Genomic DNA, 14,855 nt, shown 5'->3' with positions numbered 1-14,855 from the left:
GCTGCAGTGATTTGAGTAGGTAGTGGATTGAAGAAATGTTCCACACTCCCCTCCAAGGTCATCATCCAATTTATTTAACCAAGAATGCAGAAATTTGTCAGAAGCCAAGTAGCCTCCTAGGGCAGAGGAAGGCTGCAAATCTGTGTAGCTTCCCTTGATACTCAGCAGGCCTAAAGGGAGCACCCAGCTATCACAGAGTCTGTCCACAAGGTGGTGTTTATGTCTGATCAGAGAAACTCAAGTCTTGCCTTTGTACACAGGCCTTACAACACCATCCAGCCTCCATGATATGAACATTTTTTAAACAGGGGGCTCTACTGTTTTTGAACCCAATGTCGCTAAGGCCACATCTTCATCTATAGAAAGGAAACAGAATCACTGCTTAAGCATCCCTGTGTAATATCCCACCTTTCACCTTGTTGTAATACAGAAAACCCTTTTCCTTTCAATCTTCATACTTCTTTGTTAAATGATATAACAACTCAGAGAGGTATAATGCCTAACATAGATTTTGCATACATTGGTATTATGCTTATATATCACTGTCAATACAATATAAGAAGCATTGCATTGTACTTTCCCCTTCCAGGTAATTCTATATTCGGAAGGATTTGAATCCAGTAAAATATTAGCAAGAAAAATGACACAGATGTATAAGCTTTGCAGTGAACAGCTCTCTCAGCAGGATCACTACGACTTTGGCATGAGAGCGGTGAAGTCTGTACTGGTCATGGCCGGGTAAGAAGCCAAAGGGGTCAAGAGTGAAATTCTAAACCAGCTAAGTAAAGCAAATGGCTAATTCACCACACCTCTTGAAGCAAGATAGAAGGTGACTCGAAAATGTGAGCTCCACTGCCATCATTTTACCTTGACACTCCCAGGCCACAGCCAAACGGGGCCACTCTCCTCATGGGTAGTCCCAGTTGACCCTACACTGAACCAGAGTCTCTCAACCAGGCTTTAGCTAGCTTTCATTTCCCCTGAGCTCACTACATACATTGAGGGTTGTTTTTTGTTTTTTGTTTTTTGTTTTTAATTTTATTTTTTCAGTGTTCCCAGATTCATTGTGTATGCACCACACCCAGTGCTCCATGCAATAGTGCCCTCCTTGATACCCACCACCAGGCTCACCAGTCCCTCACCCCCTCCCCTCTAAAACTCTCAGTTTGTCTCTCAGAGACCACAGTCTCTCATGGTTTGTCTCCCCCTCCAATTCTCCCAATTTGCTTTTCCTTTCCTTCTCCTAATGTCCTCCATGTTATTCCTTATGCTCCACAAGTAAGTGAAACCATAATGATAATTGACTTTCTCTGCTTGACTTATTTCACTTGTGTTTTAGCTACAAAAGCCTTTACCACCGTGAGATAGGATGACTAGACTTAAAAGGCACCATTTGTTATGCACATACAGTAAGTTAAGTCATACCGTCACCTGAGAAAGCCTGAATCCTTGAGAGAAACTTTAGTTTCCTCATTGTGCCCTCAGTCCAGGCTTCTGTCCTAGGCTCCTGTCCTAGGCTCTGCCTCTGCCTTTCCGGTATGGTCCAACCCTAGCTGCTTTGTAGTTTCTAGTAAACCAACTTTCTAGTTTTCTTCTTTTTAAGCCCCAACTTCTCCCTTTATAACCTCTTGAAACCTCTACCTCTGAGGGGTTCTTCATCCAGAGTCTCTGAGGGAATCTACCTTCTTTCTAGTCCTTCTTTTTAGGCCATAACTTACTGGCTTGGGCTCCACGCATCCAGGGCCCCTTCTCCAGGCCCCTGGACTCTGCACAAATCTCCCTGCCCTACTCTGTTCTTTCTTTCAACCTCCCAGATACAGCATTTTCCCCTTTTATAGGATTGCCATGTAAAGACCAGGGACACTGAGGGATTCAGATATACTTGCTCTTCAGGAACACAACCACAGGCCAGCGGGCAGGACCGACATAGGAGCAGTCATCTAGGACACATTGCATAGGGACAGCCATAACAGGGTCATGCCCAGGGTTTGCTGATGAGGGCCACAGAGGAACTTTCTGGAGGAGAGAGTAACCGGGCTGGGTTTTGAAGGAGAATTAAGAGATGTCAAAAGAGCAAAGCAGGACTTTCTGGGCTGAGAGAAAAGAAAGTCACAGCGATGTGAATCATTATGGTTTATTTGGGAAGCTGTAAATTCAGGTTGAATAAAGTCTGGATTGATGCAGGGAGGTTGAAAAAATACCTTTGTCATTCTCAAAGCCTATAGCCAGTGCGTGATCTGTCCTGTGATCTGATGGAGATGGACAGTGGACATGTAAGGAAAAATGATTCTCTCCTTTAGCAGGAATCCACAGGGGGTGCCTTCCACAACTTTTTGCAAGTAGACTCCCTAACCTACAGGTTTGGAAAATCATGTTTAGAAGTACTGGGTTCTTGCAACATCATTTGAATCATCCCTTTCAATTTAGGTCTTTAAAAAGGGAGAATCCAGACCTAAGTGAAGACGTGGTATTGATAAGAGCTTTACGAGACTCCAACTTGCCAAAATTCCTAACAGATGATGCTGTTCTGTTCAGGTGAGTTTCTAGATGTTACAGAATAAGGCATAACTGCTGGGTAGAAGTAAAGGATAGTCTTCTGTTCAGTTATATCCGTCTCTAACAAGATAATAACATCCTCATCTTTCCTGGAGATACTTGTTACAGTTTTTAAAACACTAGTTTAACAAACGGGGTTACTGGGGGTTGGGGAGTAGGGAGAGGGTGGCTGGGTAATGGACATTGGGGAGGGTATGTGCAATGGTGAGTGCTGTGAAATGTTTAAGCCTGACGATTCACAGACCTGTACCCCTGGGCTAAATAATACATTATATATTAATAAAAATAATTAATTAAAAATACCACCACTACCAACAATATAATTACCTAAAACAGAAAAAAAAAATACTAGTTTAAAATAAAGATCTTAAAGCTTAAGCACCAATCATGTCTTTTTTCACAGTATTGGTCATTAAGCTGTGTGTTCTACGAATTAGCATTTGGTTACAAGTTCCTGATCTAAGAGAAATTCCTGACCCCAAAAAACCAGGTTTGGGGCTTAATATAAATGTGAGGGCTTTTATCTATTTCTACTTTTACTATTAAGTTTTATGTTTATCCAAGTCATCTATGTATGTAGTTGTAAAAAGTATAATAAATTAATCTCATGAGAAACAGTAGCTCCGTGCCCTTCACCAACTCCCACTTCCTAAAGGTAATCATTTTTCAATTTTTATTTGTTTTGATATTTCCCTCCATAGTTTTAAGTACTGTATTTATGAAATTTCTTGATTTTTCAGTTTTAGATATGCTGTATAGGGTAAACGGGAGATGGGGGTATGCACGTAGACCTTCCCCCTCCCCCTGCAATTATTGCCATCTAACTGGAGCTAAATGTCCAGGGTTCCCATAATTTATTACAGCTGTATAAATAGTATCCACAGCTGAGCTACATTTCCCTTGTTTTTATTATCCTTTCCCTACATCTGTTAATTTTATTTTGTTAAAATAAATAGTTTTTATTTTTTAATTCTGTACCTACTTTCTTACAAATTTATCAGTAATTTATTTCCAAATTCTCTCAGGGTATGTATAAATCTCCTTTTAAAAAAAATCTTCAATTATATAAAACATTCTACCCAATTTGTCTCCTTCGAGCCCTCTGTCCTCCTGCTCTAATCTGCAGTGCTTGCCCATTATCCTGGTGCACATTTTTCATCCTGGGATGTCCATTTATGACTATGCTAGAGTTTCCTTTGCTCTTGTCCTCTGGCATATCTTCTGATTTGCTTTTGTCCTCTGTCAGACCCTCTGAGTAGACACATGTATACTCTCTTTTGGAAGAACACAATGATGAAAATTCCTATACATTTATCTTTATACACCTGTGATACCTCTATAAATGAGATTCTAGTAAATTTCCTAGGTTTTATCGACTATGGATATTTTTAATTCAGATAGATTCTATTAGGATATTGTCCAAAGATACTTACATTTATATAAATGATTTTATGATAATACCTATTTCCTTTTGAATGTTTTAGAGAGTGACCGGAAGTCATACACTATTTTAGTATGCATTTCTTTAATTATTAGTGCCATTAAGCATTATTTCTTGGGTTCATTAGTCATTTATATTTATTATTTTTAGAGCATATTTCTATTGTGCTCTTTTTTCTTATTGTTTTGTAGGAAATCATAAACTTTATCTGGTATAAAAATTGGAAATACTTTTCTAAAGCCTTTTATCTCACACACGTTTGTGGTTTTTTGCTTGTTTGTTTTTATTTTTTCACTTTATCAACTTTTTAAATAATAGTTGTAGATTTCTTGTCTTCATTAGAAAGAGCTTCTTGGATAGGCTAGATGGGTGATAAGTATTTAAAAAGGCAATTGTTTTGATGAGTACTGGTGTTGTACATAAGTGATGAATCACTGAATTCTACTCCAGAAACCCATATTGCACTGTATGTTAACTAACTAAAATTTATTTTCAGAAGATTTTTATTTATTTTAGAGAGAGAGAGAACATGAGCATGGGGAGGGGCAGAGGGAGAAGCAGACTCCCCACTGAGCAGGGAGACCTGATGTAGGGCTCAATCCCAGGACTCTGGGATCATAACCTGAGCTGAACGTAGACACTTAACCAGCTGAGTCACCCAGACACCCCTAATTAGCTAAAATTTAAATCTAATTTTTTTAAATAAATAAAATAAAAAGAGAGACCTTCGTAACCACAGTGTTGCAAAAATATATGTTATATTTTCATCTAGTATTTTTGTCATTTTATACAGAAGTCTTTATTATATCTCAAATGTATTTGTATATATAGTGTGAGGTGGGGATTTAGCTTCTTTTTTTACCCATAGAAACATCCCGTATTGTCTGCTTCTCACAAAAACAGTTAATTTTTCCTTTATTCCTTTTTTAAAACCTACTATTAGTTTCTATTTCTATTTCCATCTTATTTTTCTGAATATCCATATAGTAATAAGCATGCATTAATGCTTTTGGAAAAAATTGGGATATAAATATAATTTTTAAAATAAACTGATAAATTCATCACTTTCTGTATATTTGATACTATGCCATGTACTGTGGACAATACAAACAACATAAGAGACATTCCTTACCTCAAAAACCTCCCAATATACTTAAGACCATTGATCTACTGTACAAGAAACAAAAAAAATCATACACAATTCAGAGAAATGTTAGATTTTGGTATAACACACAGGACAGATTAGTACTGTGCATGTTCAGAAGAAAAGATTAAGTGGAAAGTTAAGACTCATTGTAATCAATGGTTGTAATAAATATTGGGAAATATCAATGATCAATGATTTTATTTATTTATTTTTTTTCAGTGGAATCATATCTGATCTTTTTCCTGGAGTCCAAATTCCAGAACATGATTATGGTATATTGCAGTCAACAATTATAGATGTCATGAATAGACAGAATCTTCAGCCTGAGGCATGTATGGTTAAAAAAGTGATACAGTTCTATGAAACTATGCTGGTAAGACATGGTGTGATGTTAGTTGGGCCAACAGGAGGTGGCAAGACCACAGTTTACAAAATACTAGCAGAAACTTTAGGGAATTTGCGAAAACTTGGTATAGACAATCCCTTTTACCAACCAGTTAAAACATATGTTCTTAACCCTAAATCAATTACAATGGGTGAATTATATGGTGAAGTTAATAATGTAACCTTGGAGTGGAAAGATGGTCTAATGGCACTAAGTGTCCGAGCAGCTGTGAATGACACTTCAGAAGACCATAAATGGATCATCAGTGATGGGCCCGTGGATGCTCTTTGGATTGAAAATATGAATACAGTGTTGGACGATAACAAGATGCTTTGTCTGGCTAACAGTGAGAGGATCAAACTCACACCTCAAATCCACATGCTTTTTGAGGTAAATACATATGTCTTACTGGGGTGTGAAATCATTCATTAGATTGGCATGCTATCATCAATTTTTTTTCTTGCTGCTAAATCATTTACTATCTGTAAGGCCTACCATGCTGTTTTGTTTACATACTAAATTGCTTACATCCTTATCAAATTGTCCTTTCATAGTAGAGTATGCATCCTGAGAACCAAAGACTCTCAAATATTCCTGTTACTCTATAAACAGGAAATACAATAAATTCTATCTTCCTCAGCACTTGTTTCCTTTCTTTTGGAGATAGTTAATAAATACATTGATGATGTTACATGATTTGAAATGCCTTCCAAGTTTAAAAAAATTCTATATAAAAAATTTTTTTAAATTAAAATACGTTATATTTACTATGAATAAATTACCTCTCTGTGGTATGAATATTTGGTGAAGGGATTGGAAAAGGATTGTGGACCTAATTGTGTGGTATTCTGGAAGATACCACCCTGCCGTACCCATTCATCAAACATGGACTGAATGCCTACCGTGTGCTAGGTGTTCAGCTAGGTATCAGATATAAGAATGAAAAAGTGAAGAAGACAAAAATGAAGAGGATAATGCCAAATCCTCTTAAGGCATTATCCTCTTAAGGGTTTGTTTTTTTTTTTTTCACCTTATGCCTCACTTACCTTTCTTTCTCCATTTTTGATTACTTAAGGCTGTCTGTCTCCCTTTCCTACAAAGCCTTTCAGTGTTGTTTAAACATGTGATCCATTAGCATTGAAGGTGAAGAATTAGGAAGTAGTATTAGCTATTTTTTGTTCAACTTCCTTCAATTGCAGGTGCAAGATCTAAGGGTTGCCTCTCCTGCAACAGTCAGTCGATGTGGAATGGTGTTTGTGGATCCTGAAGAACTGAAATGGATGCCTTATGTTAAAACATGGATGAAGAGTATTTCTAAAAAAGTAAGTACAGCCAGGTACACCACAACATATCCATCTGTCAGGATGGAGGCCCTCGCATGCCCAAACTGCAGTAAGTTAAGAGACCTCATTGTGCTTCACAGAGGGAAATTCCAATACTGAACTTATTGCTTGTCCCTAAGAATTCTTGAGAACCTCCAGAAATGTTTATATCCTCCCCAGATCCGTCCTCATTATCTGTTACCTCAGCCTGCCCCGCTGCCTCGCTGCTGATTCCTGGCCACTCTGCCTGACTTCTCCCTAGATTGGTTCCTCTGCCTGCAAGCACAAATGCTCCCTTAAGTCCCCCAAACACAGCTAGAACAGGCTGGGCCATTAACAAAGACTTTGCAGAGGGCTTGGGATAATGAGAAGGAATCACAATGAAGAAAAGAGCATTTTAATCCAGGTACTGTCATTGTTTTTAGATTGTAAGAGCCATTAACATCTCTGAGAGAAAAGAAAATGAGTTTCCCTCCCACCCAATCTTATGTTTCTGACCCAAGATGTCTTCTAATCTCAGAGGAGACATTCCAAATTATTATATGGGACTACTCAGTTCTGTATCACCTTCTGTACCCTTTCCATTCTAAAATAGGAGTTCTCTTTGCCTTGACTTAACAAGGGATCTTTTGAAGTGTTGTGCCCCCATCCCAGCCCCCATTCCAGAGGGCCATCTTCTTTCTGCCTCTCCCCCTGCAAAGATGAAACAGAAAACGATTGTTTTTTTCATTGTTAGGCATCAACATTGGAACAATAATATGTTCTAGTTTCAGAGCACATTATTAAGGAAAATAAGCCTCAGAATTGAGAACTCATTATAACTATAAGATTTTAAACCTTCGCAAATTTGCTTTACTTTTAAATCAATAGGCTATATTATTTACGGCACTTTTAGGTTTATAGAAAAGTTTAATAGAAAGTACGGAGTGCTATCATATACTCCTTCCCCTCCAAACATAGTTTTTCCTACTAACTGTTGGGTCCCCCAATAATGGGTCCGTGATTAAAGGAGTGAGACTGATATAAAGCAAAGGTCAAGCAAAGCTTTATTTTGCGCCAAGCATTAAGAAGCAAACAGACCGTCAGACAGACCGGTCAGGGCCACCCCTTACAGAGAGGACGACCCTTATCTGTTCACAGACTAGCTTTTATAGAGCAAAGGCCATGTGGTTGGGCCTGGCCATGCACAGGTGACTAATGAAGTTGTAACACACAGAGAAAGCTGCACAGTCATGCTAGGTGACCAGTTGAATTACAATTTACCCTAGTAGACATTTGAACCAGCCTATCACCTTGGTCAAAATTGGCACCCAAAAGGTGCCCAAAGGGCGGGACCGATACTCCTTGGTAGCTAGAAGACAGTATGCACTTCCACTGACTGAATACTTCCACCTGGCCTGACCCACCCTTGTATTTGGACTTTGTTAACTGCGACTGGTTTCCAGGACTTGTTTTTAAGTAAGTTCCCCGGGGGGGGGGGGGGGGCAGAATCAATTTAAGTTTTACTTCATAAACAACAAAATGGCAGTTCAACCAGGGTGGGGCCACTCTGGCTACATAGGCCCTTACACTAACATCCCCCATTTATGGCATATTTATTAAAAGTGATTTGTTAAAATTGACGAAACATTATTGACACATTACTATTAACTAAAGAGCATAGTTTACGTTAGGGTTCACTCTCGTGTTGTACAATTCTGTGGTTATGACAAATGTGTAATGTGTCCACCCTTACAGTATTATACATAATAGTTTCACTGACTTAAAATCTGTGCTACTCATCCATCCATACCCCCTCCCAACCCTTGGCAACCACTGATCTTTTTACTGTCTCTATAGTTTTGTCTTTTCCAAATGTCAAGTAATTGGAATCATACAGTATGTAGCTTTTCAAATTGGCTTCTTTCACTTAATAATACATTTTTAAGTTTCCTTCATGTCTTTCTTTGGCTTGATAGCTCATTTCTTTCTGGTTTTGAATAATATTCCATTGTATGGATTTACCAAGTTTATCCATTCACCCGATGAAGGATATTTGATTGCTTCCAGCTTTTGTCAATTATGAAGAAAGCTCCTATAAACATCTGTGAGCAGGTTTTTGTGTAGACTTAAGTTTTCCGTTCATTTAGGTAAAATATCTAGGAGTGTGATTGCTGGATCATATGGTAAAAAGAATTTTTTTTTAAGACTTTGTTTATTTGTCAGAGTGAGAGAGGGAGAGAGAGCACGCACACAAGCAGGGGGAGGAGCAGGGGGAGCTGCAGAGGCAGAGCGAGAAGCAGTCTCCCCACTGAGCACAGAGCCCTGGTGCGGGACTCAATCCCACAACCCTGGGATCATGCCCTGAACTTAATTTAAGGCAGACGCTTAACCGACTGAGCCACCCAGCTGTCTCCATATGGTAAAATTTTATTTAGCTTTCTAAGAAACTGCCTGTTTGTCTTCTGAAGTGCTGTACCATTCTGCATTCCCACCAGCGATGAATGAGAAATCTTGCTATACATCCTCACCAGCATTTGGTGATGTTGGTGTTTTAGGTTTTCGCCATTCAAATACCTATGTCTCATTGTTTTAATGTGCATTTCTCTAATGTGTGATCATGAGTGTCTTTTTACATGCTTATTTGCCATCTGTTTATCTCCTTTGGTGAGGTGCCTGCTCAGTCTTGCTCCTTTTTTATTGGGCTATTTACTCTTTTTGAGCTTTATAAGTTCTCTGCAATTTTTTGGATACAAGTTCTTTGTCAGGTGAAAATTTTCTCCCAGCCAGGCTTTTCATTCTCTTAACAATCTTTCACTGATCACAAGGTTTTTGTTGTTGTTTTTTTTTTTTTTAAGATTTTATTTATTCATTTGTCAGAGAGAGTGAGCATAGGCAGACAGAGTGGCAGGCAGAGGCAGAGGGAGAAGCAGGCTCCCTGCTGAGCAGGGAGCCCGATGTGGGACTCGATCCCAGGACGCTGGGATTATGACCTGAGCCGAAGGCAGCCGCTTAACCAACTGAGCCACCCAGGCATCCCCAAACACAAGTTTTTAATTTTAACAAAGTCCAACTTACCATATTTTCTTTCATGGATTGAGCTTTTGGCATTATATCTGAAACCCATTTCCCAACTTAAGGTCAGCTAGTTCTTTATCTGTTATCTTCTAGAAGTTTTATAGTTTTGCTTTTCACATTTATGTCTGTGATCCACTTTTGAGTTAACTTTTGTGAAAGGTGTAATATCAGTGTCTACATTCATGTTTTTTTATATATGGATGTCCAGTTGTTCCAACACCATTTACTGAAAACACCATCCTGGCATGCCTGGGTGACTCAATTGGTTAAGCGTTGCCTTCAGCTCAGGTCATGATCCCAGGGTCCTGGGATCTGGCCCCATGCGGGACTCCCTGCTCAGCAGAGAGCCTGCTTCTCCCTCTCCCTCCGCCTGCCGCTCTGCCTCTCTATCTCTCCATCAAATAAATAAATAAAAGTCTTTAAAAAGGAAGGAAAGAAGGAAGGAAACATCATCCCTTCTTCAGTGGATTCCTTTTGTTCTTGTGTGGTAGATGGTTAACTACATTTGTATGGGTCTGTCTCTGGGTTCTCTATTCTGTTCCATTTATCTATGTGTCTGTTGTTTTGCCATTATCACACTGTCTTGATTACTGTAGCTTTTTAGTAATTCTTAAAGTCAGATATCGTCAGTCTTCCAACTTTGTTCTTCAACAATGTGCTATTTTGGGTATTTCAACTATCTATATAAACTTTATAATCGGTTTGCTGATATACACAAAATTACCTGCTGTGTTGTGATTCAGACTACAGTGAATCTATAGATCAAGTTAGGAAGTGTTGACATCTTAACAATATTGGATCTCCCCATCCATACACATTGAATATCTTTCTGTTTACTTCGGTCATCTCTATCTTCTTTCATCAGAGTCTTGTAGTTTTCCTTACTTTGCCCTTGTACGTATTTTGTTGGATTTATACCTAAGTATTTAATTTTTGTGCTAATATAAATGGTATTATATTTTCCATATCAAATTCTAATTATTCATTGCAAGTATATAGGAATTGACTCTGTATCTTGACCTTGCATCCTGTAACATTGCTGTAAGTGCTTATTAGTTCCAGGTCAAGTCTTTGGCATTTTCACAATATAGGACATTGTCTACTACAACTACCCAGAATCTCCTCATATGTCTCTTCCAAATCACAGACTTTTAAAAATTTCAATTTGTTTCATATCTTGTGATGTTTTTATCCTTTAATCTAAAAGTCACAGAATATATTGTAATACACAGATTTAAACTAACTCATTTCTAAATTTAATTACATATTTCATCTGGTCTTACTGAAATATTATTTGTTTGTATGATTTTCAGCTGAATGAGGAAACCCAAGAGTATATACTGAATCTTTTCCAACGTTATGTTGATGATGGTTTACATTTTATCAATAAAAAATGTGGCCAAGCAATCCCACAAGTGGACATCAGCAAAGTTACTACACTCTGTTGCTTATTGGAGTCTTTGATACTTGGGAAGGATGGAGTTAATTTGACGATGGTATGAAAGGTTTTTCTCCCTGCTATAAAGCTAGGAAAATGAGATTGTTGTATAGGTGCTTTGCAAATAGATAACTAAATTTTCTATAAAATGATCATTTGATTTTCAAGATAATTTTTTAAGGAGTAATGATTGTAAATAGATTCATAGAATCTATTACAATAGATTGAGATTCATAGAATCTCAAAATTGGAAGGAATGTCAGAGAACCTATAGTTTACTCTTGTACTCAATGTACAATTCCTATAGTCTGCAACACATTCCCAGTATGTTTCTGTCTAGCAGCTGCTTAAATACTTTCATGCAGGTGTAAACAAAGTGATAATAGTCCACTGAAAGACAACCTTGAGCTTTTTTCTACATATCCCTTGCCATTCATTATCTTGTACTAGTATAAAACATTGATCTGTGGACTACTGGGTCAACTCTAAGAAACATATACTATGCCCTTTTTAAAATGCATGTATCTCAACAAAAGAAAACAATCTTCAGGCTTTGCAATTTAAGGATTCTTGTTATATTAACAAATAAAATACTAAAACTCTTTTTCTCTTTGCTTTTTCAGGAACAAACAAAACTGAATACAATGCTATGTCAGACTTTCGTATTCTGTTATTTATGGTCTTTAGGAGGTAATCTAACTGAAAACTACTGGGATTCTTTCGATACGTTTATTAGAACACAATTCGATGATAATCCTGATGCCAGGGTAAGAACCAAATAATTTCATTTTAACATAATAATTCTGAGGGGCACCTGGGTGGCTCGGTGGGTTAAACCTCTGCCTTCAGCTCAGGTCATGATCTCAGGGTCCTGGGATCAAGCCCCACATCGGGCTCTCTGCTCAGCAAGGAGCCTGCTTCCCCCACCCCCACCCCACCTGCCTCTCTGCCTACTTGTGATCTGTCTCTCTCTGTTAAATAAATCAATAAAATATAAACAAAAAAAAACATAATAATTCTGAATCATTAAAATTAAATTTCAAGACTAAAACTTTGAAAGACTTAGTTCTACAACAAATAAAAATCCTTCACTAAAAGAATTTATTAAATTATCCACTTTTTTAAACCACAGAGAGCACTTACTATATTAAAATTTTTCATAATCCTCCTCCAGCCATACAAAGAAAGTAAGGTATAAAAGAATATTAAAACTCCCTACCATAGGGGCACCTGGGTGGCTCAGTGGGTTAAGCTTCTGCCTTTGGCTCAGGTCATGATCCCAGGATCCTGGAATTGAGCCCTGCATTGGGCTCTCTGCTCAGCAGGGAGCCTGCTTCCCCCTCTCTCTCTGCCTGCCTCTCTGCCTACTTGTGATCTCTTTCTCTCTGTCAAATAAATAAAAAAATTTTTAAAAACCTTCCTACCATAAACAAATATTGAATTCTAGCTAGTGCATTTCTTTTTCACAGCGCTATGGTTTGACAATTCAGAATTTACTTTCTATACATTCTAAGATTGAGCAAATGAATAAATATGTTGAGGATAATGTCAGCCAGGTTTCTCACTGTTAGAAAAAGGATTTACAAATGTGGAAGGGGAGATATTAGAAGGCACCTGTGTTCTTGCATTGGAATTGGAAGTCTTGGTTCTCATAGATCAAAAAATGTATATACATATATGGAAATTAATACATATATTCATACATATATTAATTCCCTAGTTCTGTGTGCTGATAGGAACTAGAAGAAGACAACTCAGGAGCAATGAACATACCTAGTATGCTCATTTCTAAATACCGTTCTCCATGAAAGGGAACCAAAGCTCTGTAATGACATAGCTGGAGTAAGACAGGGGAAAGAACAAAATGAGCCTAGAACATCTTCTTATGGCAGGTTGCAAAGAAGTGCTCCAAGAATGATCACATATCTCAAAGGAACACGGGAGCCAGTTTGAGGGACTCCCATTGACCAAATCTAGACAGATTTGAGAATCAAAATAAATAATAATAGTATGGGATTACAAGACTTTGCATGAAATAAAAATCTATGAGTTGATATTCAGAACAAAAATATACCTGAATAAATAAATAAATGGGGCAGAAGGAAGAGCTCTTTCTCTTCTTTTTAATATTATTTATATATTTATAGATATATTTATTTATAGTAACATATAATGTATTATTTGTTTCAGGGGTACAGGTCTGTGATTCGTCAGTTTTACACAATTCACAGCACTCATCATAGCATATACCCTCCCCAGTGTCCATCACCCAGCTACCCTATCCCTCCTCCCCACCCCCCAGCAACCCTCAGTTTGTTTCCTGAGATTAAGAGTCTCTTATGGTTTGTCTCACAGAAGAATACCATTTAATCTACATAGAAGAAATGATGGAGTTAGAAAGTCATTACTTTGCAGCCATCATAGTAATAATTGATTTAGGCAAGAATTATCAATGGATGCTAAAAATTGTGGGTGAAGGCTAGATGACAGACAATATTTACTTAGTTTCAAAGTATCTCCTACAAATTATTGATTAATTGCAGAGAGAGAAATAGTATTGTTAGAGTAAAGAAACCTTGCAGACACTACTTTAAGAAATCAAATTTTTTTTTAAAGATTTTTATTTTATTTTACTTGACAGACAGAGATCACAAGTAGGCAGAGAGGCAGGCAGGTAGAGAGAGGAGGAAGCAGGCTCCCTGCTGAGCAGAGAGCCCGATGTGGGACTCGATCCCAGGACCCTGGGATCATGACCTGAGCCGAAGGCAGAGGCTTAAACCACTGAGCCACCCAGGCGCCCCTAAGAAATCAATTTAACATCATCCGCATTAGGACAAACCTGTGCCTCCTGATACAGAGTGCTGAGAAGCACACAACCTCACTTGTGAAGTATTCTTTTCAAACATGCATGCCCTGAATTTAATTATGGGAATAACCCTGGAATACCCAAGTTGAGGAGCATTCTATAAAATAAGCTGGCCTATATTCTCCAAAATGTCTGTCATGGGAGACAGAGAAAGCTGAGGAACTTTTCCAAATGAAGAGGCTTAAGAAGTATAACTGAATACAATGGACTATCCTATGTTGGATCTAAGACTGGGGGAAATATAGTTGTAAGTGGCGTTATTAAAAATACTGGCAAGGGTGCCTGGGTGGCTCAGTGGGTTAAGCCGCTGCCTTCAGCTCAGGTCATGATCTCAGGGTCCTGGGATCGAGTCCCGCATCGGGCTCTCTGCTCAGCAGGGAGCCTGCTTTCCTCTCTCTCTCTCTGCCTGCCTCTCCATCTACTTGTGATTTCTCTCTGTCAAATAAATAAATAAAATCTTTAAAAAAAAATACTGGCAATATTTGGATTTGGAATGTAAATTAGGTAATAACATATCACCATTCAACTTTCTGATTTGGATTACTTTAATGTGACTATATAAGAAAATATCCTAGGGCGCCTGGGTGGCTCAGTGGGTTAAAGCCTCTGCCTTTGGCTCAGGTCATGATCTCAGGTCCTGGGA

The 14,855-nt window shown here is 38.1% G+C and overlaps 1 protein-coding gene across 1 annotated transcript in view; it reads left to right on the top strand.

Annotated features, from left to right (window-relative positions):
- The window catches only part of DNAH6 (dynein axonemal heavy chain 6), a 227,255-nt gene that overhangs the window by 85,668 nt on the left and 126,732 nt on the right, over nt 1-14,855 (top strand). Inside the window, exons 32-37 of the mRNA XM_059405712.1 lie at nt 590-738; nt 2,428-2,535; nt 5,364-5,919; nt 6,729-6,851; nt 11,222-11,404; nt 11,970-12,113. Coding sequence (XP_059261695.1) covers nt 590-738; nt 2,428-2,535; nt 5,364-5,919; nt 6,729-6,851; nt 11,222-11,404; nt 11,970-12,113 — 1,263 coding nt within the window. The remainder of the gene's footprint in view (nt 1-589; nt 739-2,427; nt 2,536-5,363; nt 5,920-6,728; nt 6,852-11,221; nt 11,405-11,969; nt 12,114-14,855) is intronic.

The sequence above is a fragment of the Mustela nigripes genome, chromosome 7 (genome assembly GCF_022355385.1).
Source record: "Mustela nigripes isolate SB6536 chromosome 7, MUSNIG.SB6536, whole genome shotgun sequence".
Classification (NCBI taxonomy): Eukaryota; Metazoa; Chordata; class Mammalia; order Carnivora; family Mustelidae; genus Mustela; species Mustela nigripes.
This window is presented reverse-complemented; position numbering and strand designations above follow the sequence as displayed.